This window comes from Cottoperca gobio, chromosome 16, assembly GCF_900634415.1.
Source record: "Cottoperca gobio chromosome 16, fCotGob3.1, whole genome shotgun sequence".
Lineage (NCBI taxonomy): Eukaryota > Metazoa > Chordata > Actinopteri > Perciformes > Bovichtidae > Cottoperca > Cottoperca gobio.
The window spans coordinates 5,143,301-5,164,137 of record NC_041370.1 but is presented as its reverse complement, the minus strand read 5'-3'; the positions used below and the strand labels follow the sequence as shown (position 1 = coordinate 5,164,137).

Here is a 20,837-nt window from a genome sequence, read left to right as displayed (position 1 = left end):
GGAAATGAACTCTTAATTACTCATTTTTGCATTAAATGAATTACCACACTGAACTGTGATTCAATTACAGATAGTTCTTGAAACAACACACTGTAATGACTTTAGGCGGACTGGGATCGTTGTCGAAAGCACTTATTTGAGTCATGGCGTGAATTCATCAAGGACAATTAATAAGAATGTGATAACAAGTACAAGTAGACTTTGAGACTTGCACATTAAACAGTCACTCTTTTGGCTTTAATTTCTGAAAAACCTACCAACCACACACTCGTGCACCCAACCCCCACCTCCTTCAACATCCCCCACTTTCCAGTTGTAGTGACAGGTGGCTCTTGGGGGTTTGGGGTGAACACGACTCAACAGCTGCACAAAAGAGCCCAACTGGGGTCCTTTTGACGGGGTGTCCCCTCTCAAGCGTGCCGATCAGCCCCTGGCCCAGCCCCCACCTTGGCAGATGCTCGAACAGATCCACAGGTGGTAGATGAGGAGACCCTCTGCCGTACGTAAAACACACATATTGTTAGGTTTCATGTTTTGAACTGGGTTGTGTTGTCTCTTATTAAAAGTCAAAATATGTGATTCTACAGTCGCTCTATCTTGGGTGGAGTAACTTGTTTAATTCCTCCATCATCCAAAACAAAACCTGACTGACAGGAAAATCTAGTGTTCTCTTTACACTGAAATAACATACAAGTACAAATCATTAACAGTACATATAGGTGAGTCTCAGTGGCAGACTGTGTGAAACTCAATATGCAAGCATGCTGACATGCACACTGAAATGCAAGCATGCAAGTAGGCTAGTAGAGGGAACCTTTAGTAATTCTTCTTCTCTTGACACAGTGTAGAAGCAGTCAAACATTTATTTTCTTTTTTAATGACTGAAGAATCCTCATGAAAGTGCCCTTAAAGGTTTTATGGTAGTCTTTTCTGTTGTCTGTATTTATGTGAAGGAACATTAGAGGTTAAACTGAGTTTAACATGCTCCCGCACACCTTTTGAAGCAAAACCTGAAGATTGTTTTCACTTTAATGTTTTCACATTTGGCTGGTGAGGTTTGAGACTTGACAGTTGTTTTGTTTTTTGTAATCCTGTCACCCTTACGTGCTTCTGGTTACATTTGCGTGGTAGGCTACTTGATTTTCCTCTGAAGTAGCAATAAACACACATTTTACTGCACACCACAACAACTTTAAGCTGCAGACAGTGCATGAGTAATTGCAATGTGTCTCTTAGATCCTAAAATCCAGACTCCTTACTTTGAAAAATGAAACTGGGTAGAACAGTTAGAACAATCCTGTTTTAAAAGACCTTAAAGGTTTAAACATGGCCTCAAAATATATATTTTTGGGAGGTTGCATTATTCATTGTCTCCTTTTTCCTTTTTCCTTTTTATGCTGCTTTTGTTCTGCACCTGTACCCACTTGGAGTTAGATGTGCAGTTGAAAAAACATGTATATTATTAAATAAATAAATGCACAGCAACTATCCAGAGTTAGGGTAATGTTTGTTATCATATTATTTCCCCAACAAAAATATGTAAAATCCTGGTATGCTGGTGTTTTTAGTTGACTGCAGTGAAAGGTTTCAGCAATCTCATGTTATGATAGTTTGCCATATTGATAGACCTACTAAACTTTGAATATAATAGATTGTTAAATTGATCAACCAACTAATCTTTACTACTTACTGCATTTTAATCAGATGTTAAAGAGTACTTTAACATACTGACGGCTACTATAAGCAGCTAGGCAATGACAAAAAGATCTCGGACAATATAGCAAGCATGCTGGTCCAAGGCATGTTTTTCAAGGGAAAGAATTATATTGAGTGTGAACTGTGAACTGGTTGGGTGTGAGTGTATTGTAGTTTTTTTTAGGCGAGGAGGAACCGCTCAGACCGGAGGGGGACAACTAATTTATTCAAAGTAAAACTAAAAGTTTATATCTGTAAAATCTGCCATAATATTATAATATAGGCGCGTTAGGAATGATGCATTACTGTATCTGTCTTCCATAACGTTAAACCTAGCTAGTATCCAACGATAAATGATACAGGTATGTGCCGCTCCCCCCTCTTGGTAATGGTATAGTCCGACTCTGAGGCCAGCGAGGGACCATACGCACGAGCAGAGCATCAGCTGTGGTGTGTCGGAGAGTGAGAAACTTCCCTCACTCCTCCTCTGCTTTCTTTCTCCCAAATCCCCTTCGACACATTTTATGTAACTTCTCTCAGAAGCTGCAGCAGCTACCGGTGCCTCCATCAACAGGCGGGTACTGGCTGGCTTTGTTTTAGTCCAACCTCTGGTCTATCCGGACGCTCAGGAGGGTTTCCTGTCGGCTCGTCCAGGACACCGGGTGCAACTGGAGTGACTCCACCAAGTTTCTCCCCCATTCTGCCTGAGGAATGAGAGGACTGCCTGAGAGGAAGAGCCCAAACTCGCATGTTTGAATGAACAAAAGCACAGAAAGAAAGGATATTGCCGCCGAAATGGAGGAAAATACTCTACCAGCAGCAACATGTAAGTCTTTTATTCCACTATAGTTCAATCTACCTTAGAGTTGAATCTGTCTTCTTTTCTTTTATTTATTTTTACATGCATTGTCATTCATGTCCTTTATCACGTTATAACACAAATCATTCAAAACGTTGTGTTGCTGGTGTTAACCTTACAGTTGCCTGGCTCATTTAGAGGTTGACAAACACTGTTGCAGCTAAGGTAAAGCAATGCAGAGTGTGTTGGGGGGGGGGGGGGGGATGCATTTGTCTGATGAGTTATGAATAATCCAGTAGTAGGTGCGGATACATCTCCACACATCATAAAGCTAATGCAACCTTGTTGTTGTCCACAAGATTAACACCAAAACCTCAATTCAGATTTTAATCTGAGTGACATTAAAAGATGAAAGTTGACGATGACAAGTTTGCAGACCTTTTTTATGATGAGGAAAGCAAAACACCGGTATGATCATTAGCTGACTGCTGATGTCTGTCTCTTAAAAAACATGTTGCCATTTCTTTAGCACAGAGCTCAGTCATCAGTGTTATAACAACACAATTTGCGCTAGATGAGGTAATCTGACTAGTACCACCCCATCCCCCTCCGTATGTTATGCTCACTACTAACATGATGCAGTCATAGGCGGCCTGGCATCCCTTCCCATCTCCTCTTTGCTGCTACTTTACCAGAGGATGTTTTTTTTTCCAAATGCAGTGAATAGTTGTTGTATGCACAGATGTAGTCGTTTTCTGCTGGTGCAGAGCTGCATCAAAACACTTCTGAAATCAAGAACATTTTAATGAGAGGCTCAGGGCCAAAGTGCAGGATAAAGAGTCCATCACACTCCGGCCAGATCCGGCTTAGTTACTGTTTTACGTGCAATTACAAATATGTGATCCTGTGATCATGCAGTTTTAAGGCCAATGTCATGTCTGCTCCACTCGGTTATAACAAATGTCTCAGTTTGGGACACGAGGTGGAAACATGCCAATGTAGAGTTGACACGCAACATTGGGCTCGTTGGTTTGAAAGTTTTGAATCTCCATGAAAGCATTGTGTGTCGGCATGTTGCCTGCGTCTGGAAATAGAAGGGGACACAGAGTGTGGCCTCCTCCTTCTGACAACAGAAAACTTCCTTCCTGCTGACAGGGGGGCTTCGTGGGGGGAGGTCGACTTGTTTTGGCTCTGCATCAAGCAGGAGGAAAGAAGTCCTCCACCCTTTTCGTGGGAATCTTGACCAGTAGACTGGAGAGTCTTAAACAGCCACATTCTGAATAACAATGTATATATGACTGTAAAGTTAGGAGGGGCTGTCTGTGTTGTGACTCATGGCAGAAGCACTGACATCAGCCAGACCGGTGTGCTTCCCATGCGTACTGAGAATAATCAAAAGTTGTGTTTCTATCTCTAATGAGTCATCAGTGGTGTTATCAGTCATCAAATGGTGATAAGAGCTCCAACACACCTCCGGCATAACTCAAAGCTCAAAGAGCGACATTTGTCTCCGGCTTGTTATTACTCTGTGATCCCGTGTTTATTCCCACAGTTGTATCAGTTGAAGTTCTGAATGCCAGGATGCATCGGGGCGTGACGCTCTCTTACGAAGGGGAAGATGAGTATGTCCATCAAATCCAATTCCCTGATAAAAGATGTGTTTTCTTGGAATATCGGCTCCCAAGAATCAAATAATCTAAATATGTAAACAACACCTGGAAGCAGCAGGACAGCTGGAAAAGTCTTCACATTTTTATTTTAAAAGAAAGCTCGCTTGATCGGTCCCGCTTAAAAACTAGCCCTTGGACTGGAGCTGTTGAAAGCCTGGCCCGGCATTGTGTAAATGTGCTGTCAGGACGTATGGAGAAGATCTTTTTCTAATCCCTTTATGCATGCTTTCTCTCTCTCTCTCCATTCTGCCACTCTTTCACAGTCGGCTCTGTTTGGTCTTCCTCTTTAATCTCCGTACCTGAACAGATAAGCTGCGACCAGCTGAGATGAATAGAAACTCTGCTTTTCCTTTTTTAAGATTAGCCTTTTCTTGCATATTCAGACCCCCTGAGGGAATTACACTGCACCTATTTCTGACATTCTTACAGGAGGAGCAGGATGTAGAAGAGACTGAGGCGATGCTTTCAATTGTTAATGTGTCATTATGCAAACTTTATTTTAAGCAACATACTGCTTCACCACAGCCACAGTGATGATAGAGAGCATCGGCAGACTGACGGGGAAACACATCAGTGTTGTCCTTGTCTATTGTGAAACATGAGAGAATCCACTAGCTTCGGCTGTCGAGCCTGCTCTGTCAGCTACACATCTTCAGCTGCAAGAGTTGTTATGTAATCAGGGGATACGTGCAAACCACGTCCCATTTTTTGGAGACAGAGCTGCATGTCTTTGTAAATTAGCAGTGGGCTGGATCCCATGAGTCCTCCTAAATTCACTGTCTAATAATGGAGCCTGATAACAGCACACACCGACATTGTTTTTGCACAGGATTCATTTTGAGCAATGCAGTGGTAAGTGAGTGTTGCCATGCTCCATGTTCTACAGGAGAGATATTAACGTTATAACAGTTTGAAAACCACTCGTGTTTGAAAGGATTCACCATATAATTGAATATGAGCAGAGAAATGTGTTTCCATTGAGTGCATTAATGTTGCTAACAGCTACTGTAACTGTAGATATGAGTATTACTGTACAGGTCGAGCAAAGGTCTTGAATCTTCAAGACCGTTTATGCAGTGACATGAAGTATTAAATATCTCTGTATCAGAGAGAGAAAAGAACTGCACAACTATTGCTGGGTGGTGCAAACAAAGGGGGACCAACCTATGTATGAGCTACATCCTGCATAATCTATTTAATTCAGTGTATTTGGCTGCAATCAAGGATTACTTTGTCAATCAAATAGCTTTTTCCAGGCAGGCATGGCTAAAAGGATTACAGTAGCAAACTGAGAATCATTATACTTTACCACACTCTTTCAACTTTTCTTTTGGTGTATAGATTATTTGATTATTCCTCTAAAGCTACTTCAGGCACTGTTGGTGGTGTAGGAGACTGGGGGCTTTCCAGCTCCTACATGTTCAGATATATTCAAAGTCCACATTCAGCACATTTTACAGAAGGGACTTGCCTTGTGCCTTTGGAGAGAGAAGGGAAAAGAACAGAAACATCTGAGTCGCAAAGAGCCGACTGAAGTCGTGCCATCACTGTGGCGTTGAGGTCTGCTTTTGAAACTACGGCGCATTTGTTTTTCGACAGTGTCACATTTTCAGTTGTTTTGGCTCCTCTGTGCTCCAGCTCATTAGATTTAAAATGAAACACTGATTGGGGTTGAAGAGCTGAGTTGCAGCTTCAAGGGTGTTTGAGGGTCACATTGAACAGTTGGAATCATATTCTTTTTGTTTTAGACATAACTGCTGTTATTATTATGCAATTCCTATACTGGTCACCCAGTATGGATGTGAACATCTTCAGTCTCAAGCTGATAGTTGACACTTAAACTGCCTAGTCACTGTTTCATTCAGAAACGGTGCCTAAAATGACGTCGCTGTCCAATACTCAAGACGTGCACTTAATAAGCAAGCATGTTCATATTACCCCTGTGCTAATAATTAGATTTTATTGTGTATAGATAGGAGTTCTCAAAGGATTATCCATATATATGTGCAAGCTTTTGTACGTATATGTTTTGTATCTAGCAGAATCGTGATGTAAGGCAGGATCCTACTTTCCTCTTAGTGGCAGATGGTCAAGAAATAAGAAATGCAAACGAAAGAAGATTAGCTTTATATATAATGAAGACAGACAGACCAGAAGAAGGCGACATGCTGTAATGGTTAAAAAAACTCATTGTACTACCGTCTCTATATTTCAACTCCCCACATAGAGGAGACATCACGTCAGTGCCGCTCCACTCTGTAGCACCCAGATGGTGTAAATCACACTGACCTCTCATGAGGTAATAGAGGAAGGCTCGATCTCTAACCCAGCACTCTGGACAGGCAAATAATGTAGTGTACTTAAAGTACTCAATACGTGCATGCATCTTCTGAATGTGTGTGAGGTCCTGGACCTCCCATTTGTAATATATCATGGACAAATACAGTGTTTGTTCTGGAAACATGGATTAAGGTAGGATTAGAGTTAAACCACCTCTAACCAACTCAAACCACAAGGTAGCTCAAGTACGACAAACAATGTTTGGGTGGTTTTTCCTTGCCATATGTTCTGGCTAATGTCACTCGTATGCAGATGAATGACAATTAATTGCTACAAGCTCATGTTTTCTAGGCCTTGTGCATTATGCATTGTGATAATGACTATAGTCATTCATTCACTTTCAATAGCCCCATTACTCGTGTTATTAGTCACACTTTAAATGGCTGGGGGCTACGGTAGCCTCTAAAATAGGCCAAAGACACTTGTAACTTCACATTTTGCCCCAAGAATGTTTCTGGCAGAGAACGTTTCTTTTTAGAGAATGCGTTTGAAGGATGCCTTTATGATGTATGACCTGTCTTCAGCTCTTTAGTTCCTTTGGTGTTTTTCCTATAACAAGACCATTTGATATATAATACAGTTGATCATTCAGAAAGCTATGACTTTGACTATGACACCACCTGTGATTACTGAACTAAAGGACTTCAAGCTAGTAGCAGAGTTATTTGGTGATTAGGTGTTAAGAAGTGTGTGTGTTATAGGATACGTGACTAATGTGATTAAAAGAATATTGGGATATTTTGCGACACTTTGTTTTTTTTTATACGGATATGAGATGTAAGGTGTTAGTGAGCGTTAGAGGTGCCTCTTGGCATTTTTTGTTTCCTTTTTAGACGATCTTTATGCCAAGCTCAGCTAATTGGCTTCCCTTCTAACTCTCAGTAAGCAAGCAAATGATGAGCTATTCCTTTAATAATAAAGAAGGGGGCAGATTGCTTTTATGACCAATACAACCAAAGCTAAATGAAACCAGAATACGACGAAGAGGTGGTTCAGATGATTGGAACATGGGAAGGCGAGCTTATTAAAAGCACACTCAATTCACAAAGGCAATTGAAAGTGCTTTATATAATGCATGTCCAAGATGCTGCAGCTGCTGTGAAATAATACAGGGACTGAATGCCAAAGAAACATGCCGTTCTTACTGCTAACCCTTCGAAAAAGCCCTTGAAATGTTCTAATGTGCTATGTGGAAGGCATCTGCTTTTCCTAACCCCTTTCTGCCTTTTAAGTGTCGACTGTGCCACACAGAGAGAAGCTTGATGCAGTGTTATGGCCTACATTTATTATCAGTCAGATGTACTGCCCTTCTCCCTGGGACCTTAGAGGAAGGACGAGAGAAGGGAAGTCTTGATTTGGACTATGTCGCTTGTTCCACCTCCACCAAGTCTGAAAATATCCCAGACTGGCGGCTCTGTGATCTCTGAGTCTGAAAGTAACAGTCACCAGACCCATCCGCTAATATTAGACCAATCCCTGTTCAGCTAAAGGGCACGCTTTTTACAATGTAAACACATCTTCATCTGCCCTACACATTGCATGGCAGGTGTACTGTATGTCTATTGGATCCATTGTGTGACCCATTTTCACAATTATTTTAGTTATCGTGCCTGCTTTCGAGGAACTGTTAAGATCACTGCAGTTTCAGGTCTTTGTTGACGGGTTTGAACCTCGTGGCTGAAGGGAGTGAACATTTGGCATCGTCATAGTTACCTGTGATTTTGAAACCTATGATGGGAAGCTGTTCTGGGTTTTGTGTGGGAAGACAAACATCCAGTTAATGATAACTGTTGGGTGTAATTGTATGTTGAACAGTCACAAGATTACTGCCTGGGCCTGATTTTTGCTTTAGGCAATGTTTACGAAAATAACCATTTTCGAGCAAAACAACAAACAACGACTCTGTGAGCTACCTTTAGACAACGACACACACACACACACACACACACACACACACACACACACACACACACACACACACACACACACACACACACACACACACACACACACACAGATACCTGAGATCTTTGCAGTGGCCTCGATGAGCAGTCAGACGAAGCTTTGTGAGTGCTTACCTGCTTACCTAACCCATTCTATGTATTAACCTGATGTGCATTTTTCAGTTGACCATGTTGCTTATGAGCAAGGTTACGTGATGCGTTGTCCTTCTTGTCAACAGAATTTGTCATATTGTTTGGGGGGGGGGGGTGCAAACTAAATTGCAAAACATTCAACTCAAATGGTTTACATCCTATTCTGACAAAGAATGGTCCTTGACAGGTACCCAGAAAACCCCCGCCATTGAGACCAGTGAGAATTAGATCACGCTGTCACTTCCCAACCCCCCCAAAAGGGATGTGAGGCAGGTTGCCAGGAGCAACTGTCTGGCATGTCAATATACTGATTCAAGTTCTGAATGGCAACTTGTGCGGCCTAGACATCCCTCCTCGGCCTATGATGTCATTGAGAAAGGCTGGAGTTTGTCGGTTTCTTGACACCCCCCCCCCCCCCCACCACTGGTCAGACTGTCTCGGTTACTTAGAATCTCTCTTTGTGTTGGAGCATGCTGGTGGCAGCAGCAGATGCAGGGTCCCCAGCGAGCTGCTGCTAGGTCAGATAAGTGGAGCCTTTCATCAGCGCGGGGGCTTCGGTGCATACGCCGGTGCAGGAGAGAGCAGCAGCAGCTAAATGCCGGGTGTTGTTCTCAGCCTGGGCCAGGTGATGGGATGAAAGCTGTTGCAGTCACTGACGGAGACATCAGTATTCACCGGCTGATTTGGCATGCAGTGAAGGAATGCAGCTCTGTTGGTTGGTATGCAGAACCACTTTTGACAGTAGACGGCCGACATCAGCTGTAGCCTGATGAGTGTGTTCACCAGTCTGACTCTTTGACCCGTTCTTACTTGATTCAAATCGATTAGTCGTTAGAAAGAAAACAAATGTGCAGCTATATTGATAATTGATTAGTTCTTAAAGTCATTTTTCAAGCTTCCCCATTGTTAGGATTCGGTGTTAATGTGATAGTTAATAGAGACATTTTATCGTTCTGGACTGTTGGTCCAATAAAACAAGACGCTTGAAGATAACATATTTTGGCATTTTATAGGATAAATTAAGTTATAAATGATTAATCAAGTAAATAGATAGACAGATGGAACGATAATCAAAATATTCATTAGTTTTCTTAGTTGTATCATACCATAATGACAACAGCCATACAATCAATCAAGAATTGTGTTATTCCATCAAACATTTAAGTTGTTCATCGGGTAAAAGATGACTTTTAAACATAATCAATACAATAACAGATAATAAAAATGATCCAACCCCCTGGTTAAAAGTAGCCCGGTGGTATTTAAGTGCAGTTTGTGTGCAGTTGAATGTAATGTTGTTTATCTCAGTTATCCTTTAAAGTTGTAGTCCTCAGTTGAAAGCACATCTAATGAAAACGTTGGTCTCTAAACACACACACTGGGCCTAGTTTGGCATGAAGTCAGTGCTTGTTGTTTACACTGCACTCCCTGTGTGTCTGGGCCCCTCTTACATCATCCTATTCGGTGCAAGAGGGACGCAGCAGGGTGAAGGGGCGACGGGTTAGGGGGGTAAGCGATGAGGTAGTTCATTAGTCCCCTGGCTCATCCCAAATGAGATGCAGATCCATTCTCTGTGTGTTTCCCCGAGTTCCTCTTTTTACGAGCTGCCGCCCTTTCCCCTTTCCAGTCTTTTGATTTCACATTCTGGGTCTCTATACCGTTTCCTCGCCTCTTGTTTGCCTCATTTCCATTTTTTTCTGGAGAATGTGCTGCATTTCCCCACCCTGTTCATCAAGTGTTTTAAGATTAGGCCTATTTAGATTGTGCATTTATTCTGTATCGTAGACAGTTTTAGTTATTCTCGTCGGTGCGTCCGCCACTTTGCCTCGTCTTATGTGTTTAGTAGGAGACAGAGTGAAAGAGTGAAGCTCTTAGCTTCATAAATATTCCATGTCTTGCCCTATATTTCTATACCCTGCACAGTATCTTGGCGAGACAATGGCAGTTCTCTGGATGTTGCATTGGGACTGAACAGCAGTCATGACCTGTCACTATGATGTCGCCAAGATCATTATAAATCGTCTGTGTGTTCACTTCACACTTGGAATGTCTTGGCTGTTTTTGTATCGAGTAGCTTCACACTGTTGTTGCTTTTTGCGGCTCCTCTCAACCGAAAGTATCCTCCCTAAGCTGTTACTGTGCAAACACTATCATAAGAATGTGCTGTCAATGTTTGCTGATTCTGTCATACAGTGAGTCATGTGTTTTGCTGTGCTGTGGCAGACACAAGCTTTTCTTACCCTGATTCACCGGTCCCCCGTGAGGTTTGACGATCAAGTTGGAAAACAGCAGTGCCGTACATTTCCTGAACCCTGTCAGAGCCCAAAGCCTGTATAGCTGTGTCGAGATACAAAGTTCTTCCATTATAATGTGGGCACATGCTGTTCCGAGGACATCCTCCCATACCTCTGCTTCCTTGTGTTTTATAAATGCAATGCTTTTTGGCTTGGATATAAATATTCATACTGTGTTGTTATTAAAATATTTAAACTGGAAAGGCTTTGGTGCCCTGCAGTTTTGGAGGTGACTAAGTCTATTTAAGTGGCACTGGGGCAGCGCTGTGACTATTTATAACCTGCTCTAACAAAATAATATGCTGTGAAATTGGATTTCTACTAAATCACATTTTGTGTGGCAGAATTACCAGTTGTCCTAGTTTTTAACGTGGCTCTTTACTCACAATGTCATCAGCCTAACTGTAAAGTACTAACCTTTTGTGCTTGCACTTAGGGAGTGAATGAGCTTTGCAGAGCCAGTGCTACATCTTTCCAAACCAACATTTGAAACATTATATATATATTTATATTTCCAATTTAACATGCTTCTAACTAGGAAATGGCGCTGAGTCTGTGCTAATTACCTGCTGAGTCTCAACCTGCCACTCTGCTCCCACACTGTGCTCATGCATGCATGCGTGCACCCACTTCAGCACGGGTTCCTTTGCTATTTCTGCTGACTAGATCTTATTCCATTGTATCACTTGTGAATGTAAAAGGAGTCAGCCGGGTGCCTCAGGCTTTGTTTGACACCTGCAGCTAGAGAGGCCCCATAGAGAGACATTGTGAGGGACAACCAAGCAGTGGTGCAAGGTGACAGTGAGATGTTCAACCAATGATGACGCACAGCATGCTGAAGATTCCTGAACCTCCAATGACCCACTTTGTAGGGTCTCAAAGCTGCTGAATACCCATTCGATATTCAGTAGGAAGATAAAACAAAGCAACCATGCGATGGCATTACTGCTTTTAGATGCTCTACCGTTTGATTTACTTACTACCACCAGATTAGTAAGAGATTATGCTAATACAGGGCTCAACAATAAGGATTGCCAGCTTGCCTGGGGCAAATAAAATGCCATGTTGGGTTAGTAAATCAAGCGGCTAACTTACCCGATTGGGGAACATTTTTTTAAACGCATCTCTTTTTCCTGGACTTGGTGATGGAAGTAGCTAAGGAGCGAGCCACCTCGTGTAAACAAAATATATTAACGTTGAACCCGATAATGCATATAGTGGCAGTATACTTTAAATGTAAGTGATGCTACAAAAGGGTAGTCTAATGGAGTCGTTGCCCTGGGTGCAGTGCCTCCGGGAGGCTGCAGTGTAAATATGGTAAGGATGTGATACACGTGATAGACCCCCCCTATGCTGTGAGGGTTGTATAAATACAGTAATGGAAATAGACTCATATTCCTGTGTCTGCAATGACTTCACACATAAACACACCACGTGCTCCGTTACATACAACCTGGATCATTGTATTAGCTCGGCTCAGGTCTGGCTCATTATGTCTTTCTCTGTGACAACAGCCAGGACACAGAGTTCATGGATTCATGGAACACATTTTGTCATTGCATTCAGTAAATCTGTGCAAATATTACTTAAGCATTCTCCTCAAAGCGCCGCATGAGTATGTCACAATCTTGTTTGCTGTGAGGGGTCACTGCGTAGCCTCTATCACTATGTCAGCCCAGGACAGGCACAGGTCCCTGAATCAGAGCCACTACACTTAGCAAACTTCTTTTTTTTGTTCTTTTAATGTTAACGGAGCTCCGGGGAGGTTTCTTGTGAACAAACAGAGTTATGTTTACGTTCAGTGCTCCTCACTAAAATGTCACCGTGGGCTCTCTACAGTTTGTAGACTAAACAATTAATCAACTAATCAAAAAACAATCTTCAGCAGATGAATCAATAATGCAAATAGAAGTTAGTCGTAGCTCAAACTTTCTCTTACATTCGAAGAATTTCCCAATTTAACTTTCTGTCATCTATCGTACACTCTGTTCTCCCAGTTGTCTCGTAGCCCAGACGGAGCGCTGCATCAATCAGCCCTTGTTTCGCTCCCTCGCTACGCAGCAGCAAACCCTCTCCCTCAGCTCCCATCCCATTTTCTCCAGAGAGCTTCAGGTTTCATTGGTATTCATTGTCAGTGCCACCAACATAACAGAGCATGTTACATTCTCCTTCTCTCCATCATTGACGGTGTAGATCAGTGATCCGACCAGTCGCCCACAGTGCTGACAGCCAGCCGATTCTTTGTGGCTCCAGTTCTCAGGTGTATGGGGAACTTTCACAGACTGTGAGGCGACACAATACCTGTCTGTCAGAACTGCACATGCTCCTGTCACCTATGGTAGCCTAGTTATCATATCTGCCCTAAGGGATTTGTAAGAAACTGTACTGTAGGATGATAAATTCAGAGACAAGGGTTGTCTGAGTCATCACCTGAGCAGTCCTACCTGGGGCTGTGTGCAGCATCATTGGTTTGCATGAATGTTGTAAGGATTTGGTTGATAATTGCATAATAAATCACCAGTAACATGGACGCATGGAGGAGGAAAAGCCAACAACAGGCAGTTTTACTGGATTAAATCAGGTTTAAATGGAGTTAGTTGTAAGTCCTGGGTGCTGTGTTCTTATATGGCATTCCATTTTCTTCTGTGGTCGAAACAATTCAAATGTAATCCCTCTTTTTCACCACAAAGTTGCATTTTGTTACAAAATTGCACCTCCTCTACTTTCCGTTTATCTCACTACCATCCCCCCTCCTTCCTCCCCGCTCTCACTGTCATTGCAGTGTTTTGGCCGCTGTCCCGTTGCCACGAAGAGACCACAACAATGGCCCCTCTCTGTCAGAGCACATCGCTGCCCGAGGAATGCTTGTTTAATAGTGGCATGCTTCGACATGGGGAAACACAATGTCTTGTCTCCCAGCTGCACTCTTTTATAGACTCGTACTGCTGCTCTCTCTGATCGACAGGCGTCGTCCAACTCAGGGTCATCAGTAACCATTTGCCAGACTGATGACCGAGCCGAGCTCAGACGATCTGTGTCGGTAGTAAGACATTGACCATTTGGCCTCAGCTATTCATACAGATCTTTTTTTTTCCCAGCTCTGTGCCTGTTTTAGGTTTTACAATAATCATAGTTTTACTCTCAAGGTAGCAGCACGTCTGAATTGATTTTCTTATGGCTAAAGAGGCACACTGGAGCTGCATACTCTATAGAAAGCTATAATCCATTCTCTTGTAAGTTGCATAGCATTGGTCTCGCTGCTCATTGGTGCTCTTCTATGCAAACTGTTGAATAGCGCAGCATTTGTGGAGTAAATCTTCAGCGCATTCACGGCCTCAGTTTGACAGCCCCCTACCGTCGGTGTTGTTTTTAGCCAAAGTCTGAATAATTTACAGCATGTTGCCCCAGTGTTTACCTTCGGAGACTCTGCAGAAGAATTGCTCCAACATGCTTCCACAGGGAGCGCAGGGGTACAGTGCTGAGTGGACAAAGCAAAGAGTCCCTCCCATGAGGGTCTTTGTCTGGCCATCAAAGCCTGCGCAAACTAATGTTTGAGTAGGAGATTCAAGTTCAGCAGCGTGCCAAATGTGAGTCATGGTGCTGTGAGTGGAGCTGCTGTCCCAACAAAACGGGCCCAGCTATTCATCAAAAACACTTTTAAAATCTCAGAGCGTACAGATGACTCAGGGACCTGAACTGACTCCTGTATCGAGTAGTTTTCATCAAAAAGAAGTTTGAATCCTTCTCGGAAGATGATCACTCATTTCATCTCAATAAAAATCATCAGGATGCCAAATAGCAATTACTGCGTCTGCTCTGCCAGGGAGTCAGGTCGTTTGCTCAGGCCAGGCTGTCGATAAATCAGACGGGCAGAGTAGAAAATGGTATTAGGCGTTTGAGGAGCCGACTTGAGGCCTATTATCTTGTGCTTCTGAACACATTGTGTAATCTCTGCAGCAGATGATGTTGCTCAACAACTGAAAGAAACATTGTACAGAAGCACAGGAGCTTAGATAGTTTCTCTGGAGGTGTTCGCTTTCATTACCTTGTTACACTGCTGATATGTGTGATGTCAACAATGAACAATTCCTCTAAGAAAGCAGTCTCCTCCTTGTTATAGCCACGGACTCCACGCCTCACACTTGATACATCTCTTGAGGAAGTTGACGTCACGCACAGTGAACTTACTTCATAGGCCCCGTGGTGAAAGGAATGAAGACCAACTGGTTGGGTTCCATCTCTGCGCTTGTCTTACCTTTTGTACCTCACTCACTTGTGTTTATTGTGTGTCTTTCTCGTCGACCAGCTCCCCTCTCAGATCTCAACACAAACCCCGCCAGGCCTGACCCAGAGGGGGAGAGCAGCCCCCCGAAGATGGACACCACCGAGACAATGGAGTCTCCAGCGAAGAAAGACACAGACCGGAGACTGACTACACCCATAAAATCTGACGTCATCCCTCGATCACCCGGGTCACCTGCATCTCCTGTCCCCAGGTTGAAAGGGGGTAAAGGTAAATAGACATTTCACCCGTAAAGTATTTGTTTACTTGTATATACATCAGTTTCTTAAAAGTAAAGGCTGGCCAGACACAAAGCAGGGTTTCTTCTTTTATAATGGTGCAATAACATCTGATATCTGCTGCAGTTAGGTCAGCTCTCTTGAGGCAAAGTAATGCTTCAGTATCTGAGTAATGGTGACCACATGCTTTCAGACGTGAAGCCAAATCCAATAGAGCTGCTGCAGTCGCTGGAACAATCGGGGAACAGAAGCTGTTACGTGAGAATATCTCAGATTTTGGGCACAAAGATTTAAATTAGAGAATTAAATGAGTTTTTTTTGGACAAATGAGCTTTCTCGTTAACTGGACAACTAATGCTGATCGCTGCCACGCACTGGTCCCCAATGAAAGGTGGGCAACCTGACGAGGAATCCCATTTCAGAGTGCGATGCCAAGAGGGCATTTAGTTTGACCTGTCCGTTGCACCATAGCCGTTTCAACAATGCCACCGCTTGAAGTCCTCGCAGCCACTGGCTAACAGCACATGCAGACTCTAAGGACCATGTTTCAGGGTTTTTGGAGTGTAAGCCTCTTTTCTCTCTCTCCTTTATTCTTTATCCATTAATCCATTCCACTGTGGTCGTGGTTTTTTATTCCCTTAGCGTGAGGTGATGGGGATAAACCCCCCCCCCCCCCCCCCCCCTCCAAAAGCTCCAAACAGCTCCAAAAACTATAACAATACTTCCAGTTTGGAAGCCTTGTTATGACCCACGTCGGTGATATCATGACTTCTGTGATATTCTATGTTTACTTGCAAAAGTCGCATTTATTTAGAGAAATATGCAGTTGAGTCCTTCGTCTGCTGATTCCTAAAAATGACCCACACTTCCCTTTTTGTCCTTCCTTTTCTGCTGGTTTTTTACTAAAGCTCATTACTTGTGTGGTTTTGCACCACCCAGAGGGGCATGATGAAGATGAAAAGCACTTTGTGGGCCCTTAATTAGTCAAATGAAATGTTGAGGCGTGTAGTTCAGTCGGGAGCTGCTGCTTCTGGTACTCGTCTGCCTGGTTGTATTTCAACACATTTCTTTTCTGTGATTTGCTTGTGTCCACAAAGGCCTGCTCGTGTAGGTGGTGTCGAGGGTTGTTCTGATTGAGTGCGGTGAGTCAGGTTTTGCCTGAGAAATGTGAAAGAAGTCTGTAAACGTGTTCTTTCTTGTTTCTTATGCGCGTCTATAGAATTTTGCACAATGAGGCTCGCACTATACCGTATACCCTGCGCGGCTCCTATTGTACGCCAATTTACAGAATCACACAGCGATGACAGTTTGTGTGTGTGCACACTCTGGAGCCCAAACACTGCACCTCGCGGTACACTCAGTCTTTGTCCGAAAGCTTTGTGCATGTGCCGATATGATTAACTTGATGGTGAGTTGCAAACAGGAGTACATCACACTGACCGACACCGTGCGACATGGGCCACAGTCCTATAAATATCACAAAGTGGGTCAGAGGTTGTTCTTAGGGGAAGCTGCATAGCGGGTTGTTTTCGTGTTTGTCATTCACGCCTCCTCCTATTAGACATTACTGAAGGATGAGATCCTTTGTAGTTTGATGTTTGAACATCTGCTGTGTGAAGATCGAGGGGGATGATGTAGCAGGAAGGCTCAAGAAAGATCAAGACTGCAGTCTGTGCCAGAGTTTCCCAGTGGTGTCACACATTACAATGTATATACCATGTATGATGCCACGGGGTATATGCTTTGATTAATACACATTTCAAACTGCTGCAGAAATATTGCCAGCGTATATATATATATATATATATATATATATGGAAACACTGTCTTAAAACATCCTATGATTTAAAAACAGGAGTGACAGTGCAGAATGTTTAGGATTATGTTGTCCAGCTGCTATTTTGTATTATGAAATGAGCTATTAATGAGTAATGAATTCATTTGCCGTCATCTTATTTGTGTTATATGTTTGACAAACATATTTATTATTAATTATTTCAGCTCTAGTAGTAGAATATTTCCACTGATTCTTAGTAGAACATACGAAAACAAAGTTTGCCTTTTGGAAAGTAAAACAAATGTCCCAGGAAGTAGAACCAGCTGTCACGAGAGGATGCCGTTTAATTTCTTGAAATGGCACAGCTCAGTGTTTGCTTGCTGTCCCCCCCCCCCCCCGTGCGAGGGGAATATTATACGAGCAGACATCAAGGATGTCACAGAGCGAAGAGATATATGCAAGTGCCGCCCCCCCTGTAGTCATACACCCACATCCACACGGCATAGGAGATTTAGTGAGCCTGCCACATGCTGCAGCTTTTATTTGGAGAAGATTCTGAACGTTTGCTCTTTCTGCTTCTTTTTCATCCACAAAACATATCACACACATCAGCTTTAGCATCAGTGGTGAAACGTTGACATGTTTCCTGTCATCATCTTGTGGCGTGCATTTCCTTGTGGAGACCTTTTAATAGTTAAAAGCCTTCTGATGCTGCAGCACTGACGTATGTTTGTCGCAGCGCAGGCATCGCTGTTGCCTCAGGTCACTGTTGGGTCGAGGGACCTGTTATGATCAAATGGCACAAAACATAATGTGATACATTTACAGAACTTTGAATTCCAGGTATTACCGGATGACTTTAGTGCCATGTTTGTATTTGAGTTGCTTTTTTAAATGAATATATGTTATCGTCTCATATCGATTGAATCGAATCGTGCCAGACTTTGTGATATCGGCAAACATTGTATCACTGTCCAAAGGATCGATATAATATCGTACCGTGATGAAACTTATACAGCTCTAGTATATTATGCCCTTTTCACCCCTTAGTGGAAATGTACTTAATTATATAATCTCTGCATAACACAAGTCATCCTCAAGGAATGATTCCAATTAAGGTGAGCTTGACTAACCAGCTTTAATTGAGTTCTGAGTTAGAACTTTTTAATTGCTCATTTATATGCAAGTATGTCATGAGATACACGGCTGAAAGTACTCGTATATTGAATTTCTCTCGGGATGTGTTGCTGATCAAATTAAATGGTGTTCAAGCAAACGTCAAGAAATGTCAAGATTTATGAACTTTAAAAAATAAATATATGCTGTGCGTCTGAGATCTGATGTGGACACTATGACACCTTTTTAACTTACACATCCTCTCCCTGTTTTCCCTCCCCCTCCATTCTCCCCACAGACATCATGAAGTCAGAGGACAGGCAGAAGCTTGCCAAGGAGCGGAGAGAGGAAAAGGCCAAATATCTTGGTAAGTAGAAACAAAGGGGCGGGAGGAGAAGCCCATTACATATGAAGACAGCTCCCCCTAGTGGTGGGGTGGAAGTGGTTGTTGTTTTACATCTGCAGTTGCTCCTGGGTCGGCTCCTGGGTCGGCTCCAGGGTCGGCTCCAGGCTGCAGACGGCACGAGTAGCACAGAGAAGATAAAAGGGCAGTTTGGGCTTCTGAACAAAAGTGACTGAAATGAGCAAAAGCCAAACAACCATTTTACCAAAGACGAGCGAACCTGCATGTAGAATTTCAATAAGCTGTTTGCTTATTGTATGTTTGTTTGACACAGTGCGTGAGCTCACCTCTGCACTAAAATGTGCTGATACAATTTAAATTGAATAGAGATATTCCTCACAGTGACAAAGATTAAATTTTTATCCATTTGTGTTAATAAAGTAATCACTTTTGCCAATGTTTTGCAGTGTGATGAATATCTGTTATGACTTGACATGATTTGAAACCTTCTATATTTTACCCCCACTTGAATTGTTTTATTATGATCAATATGCGCAAACGTTCCCTCAGTGCCTTTCACTTGGGCTGTACTTTCTTCGTGTCGGTTATTATTGCATCTCTCTGCCCGAGTCCTTATTTTCTGTTCAACACACGGCTGTCACTTTGTCACCTGGCTACACGCTGGTCGTGCACTGCTTTGCATGACTGACAGTTGCCTCTGTCTTCTCTCTCTCACTCCTTTCCCTCCTGCAGAAGAGCTCAGCATGTTACAAGGTAAGCCACCTATGTGTATGTGGTGGTGGTGGTGGTGGTGTTGGTGGTGGTGGTGACCATTTCAATCATTGTGTTACATTTGGATGTCTCAGATGGATTTCAGTAGTTTTAACTAGAGTTGGGCAATAAACCAAAAACATACGAATATACAGACATTAGGAGTCATTTGTAACCTAATAACACACATTTATTCACATGCTTTGGCCCCATCTCTCCTTCATCCCACTTATTATTGTATACTTCCACTGCTTATGCTTCACTAGTTGTGCTCAGTTATCAGGGAGCCCTGATGGAAGTTAATATAAAAATGTTTTTTCTTATCAAGCAGATATACATATATATATATAATATGTATATATATATATATACATAAATATAATACAGAGAGATTATATATATATGTATATATATATATATATATATATACCGGACATGAGCGATACGCGTATATGAGTATATATATATATATATATATATATATATATATATATATATATATATCTATTATATATATATACACATATATATATATATATATACACACATATATATATATATATATATATATATATATATATATATATATATATATATATATATATATATATGTCCCTATGTCATGAAAAGATGTGGCAAAAAATAAAAATGAATGCAAAATGAAAAAGGATATTTAATTTTGGAGCAAACTAGTGAAGCCTCGCCGCTACTTGCTAGTGGCTAAACATCCGAATAACAAACTACACCCCAGAGGTTTCACATTTAGACCACGACGCAGTTTTAATGTCAAAGATCTGTTGTCTCTTCATCTGGGAGCTGACAGTTTTATAGCATCACTGCCAATCAGCACACAGAGGACAAGCAGCTTCAATTTTGCCAGCTTGCACTCTTGGTTATTTTCAGTTCATGGGATAACTGCGAATTAATCCCTGTTGCACGCCCGCTGCCAGAAAGGGCCATTGGATAGTTTTCTTTTTGTTCCATTTGGAAGGAAAACTCTAAAACGGGAGGGCTCATGAGGAATAAGGAGCCAAGTATGTTTAAAGCAGAAAGGGGATCCTCTCTGGCGTTGGCCTGCGTTAGTATTGGCTCAGTAAAGTAGAACTCCTATAGATGATTTCTCATACTGTTGCACTGGCACCACCTGTAGTGTCTAGTGTCTCTATGAAGTATATCTTCACTCCACTAATATGTTGTGCATGGTTGCTGTGACACGGGGGAATATCACAGCCACAGAAAATAGCCGCACTCACTCGTCTTTTTTCCATCGTAAATTTCTATCAGTCTGATATAATTTTGGAAGACTTTCTCAAATGTAAAGTAGCTTTGGAATTAGGCCGCGTTTTCTGACGAGAGCAAAAGTTATGACCCTCATGACAAGAACTTAAAATGTCCAAGGCTATAAATTTATTTTA

At 42.3% G+C, this 20,837-nt stretch overlaps 1 protein-coding gene across 1 annotated transcript; it reads left to right on the top strand.

Moving 5' to 3' along the window:
* Positions 1-2,155: 2,155 nt before the first annotated feature.
* Positions 2,156-20,389, top strand: map7d1a (MAP7 domain containing 1a). Its single transcript, XM_029451098.1, has 5 exons — positions 2,156-2,521; positions 15,201-15,407; positions 18,607-18,675; positions 19,405-19,425; positions 20,373-20,389. Exons 1-5 carry the CDS (start codon positions 2,452-2,454, stop codon positions 20,387-20,389), a joined length of 384 nt encoding a protein of 127 aa, XP_029306958.1. The 5' UTR covers positions 2,156-2,451.
* Positions 20,390-20,837: the final 448 nt, after the last annotated feature.

What these genes read in the sequence shown, in the direction of transcription:
- map7d1a (XM_029451098.1), top strand. Translation starts at nt 2,452, where the DNA reads ATGAACAAAAGCACAGAAAGAAAGGATATTGCCGCCGAAATGGAGGAA. An exon ending in CAGGTTGAAAGGGGGTAAAG is followed by an intron (nt 15,408 to 18,606) that starts GTAAATAGACAT and finishes TTCTCCCCACAG; the next exon opens with ACATCATGAAGTCAGAGGAC. An exon ending in GGAAAAGGCCAAATATCTTG is followed by an intron (nt 18,676 to 19,404) that starts GTAAGTAGAAAC and finishes TCCCTCCTGCAG; the next exon opens with AAGAGCTCAGCATGTTACAA.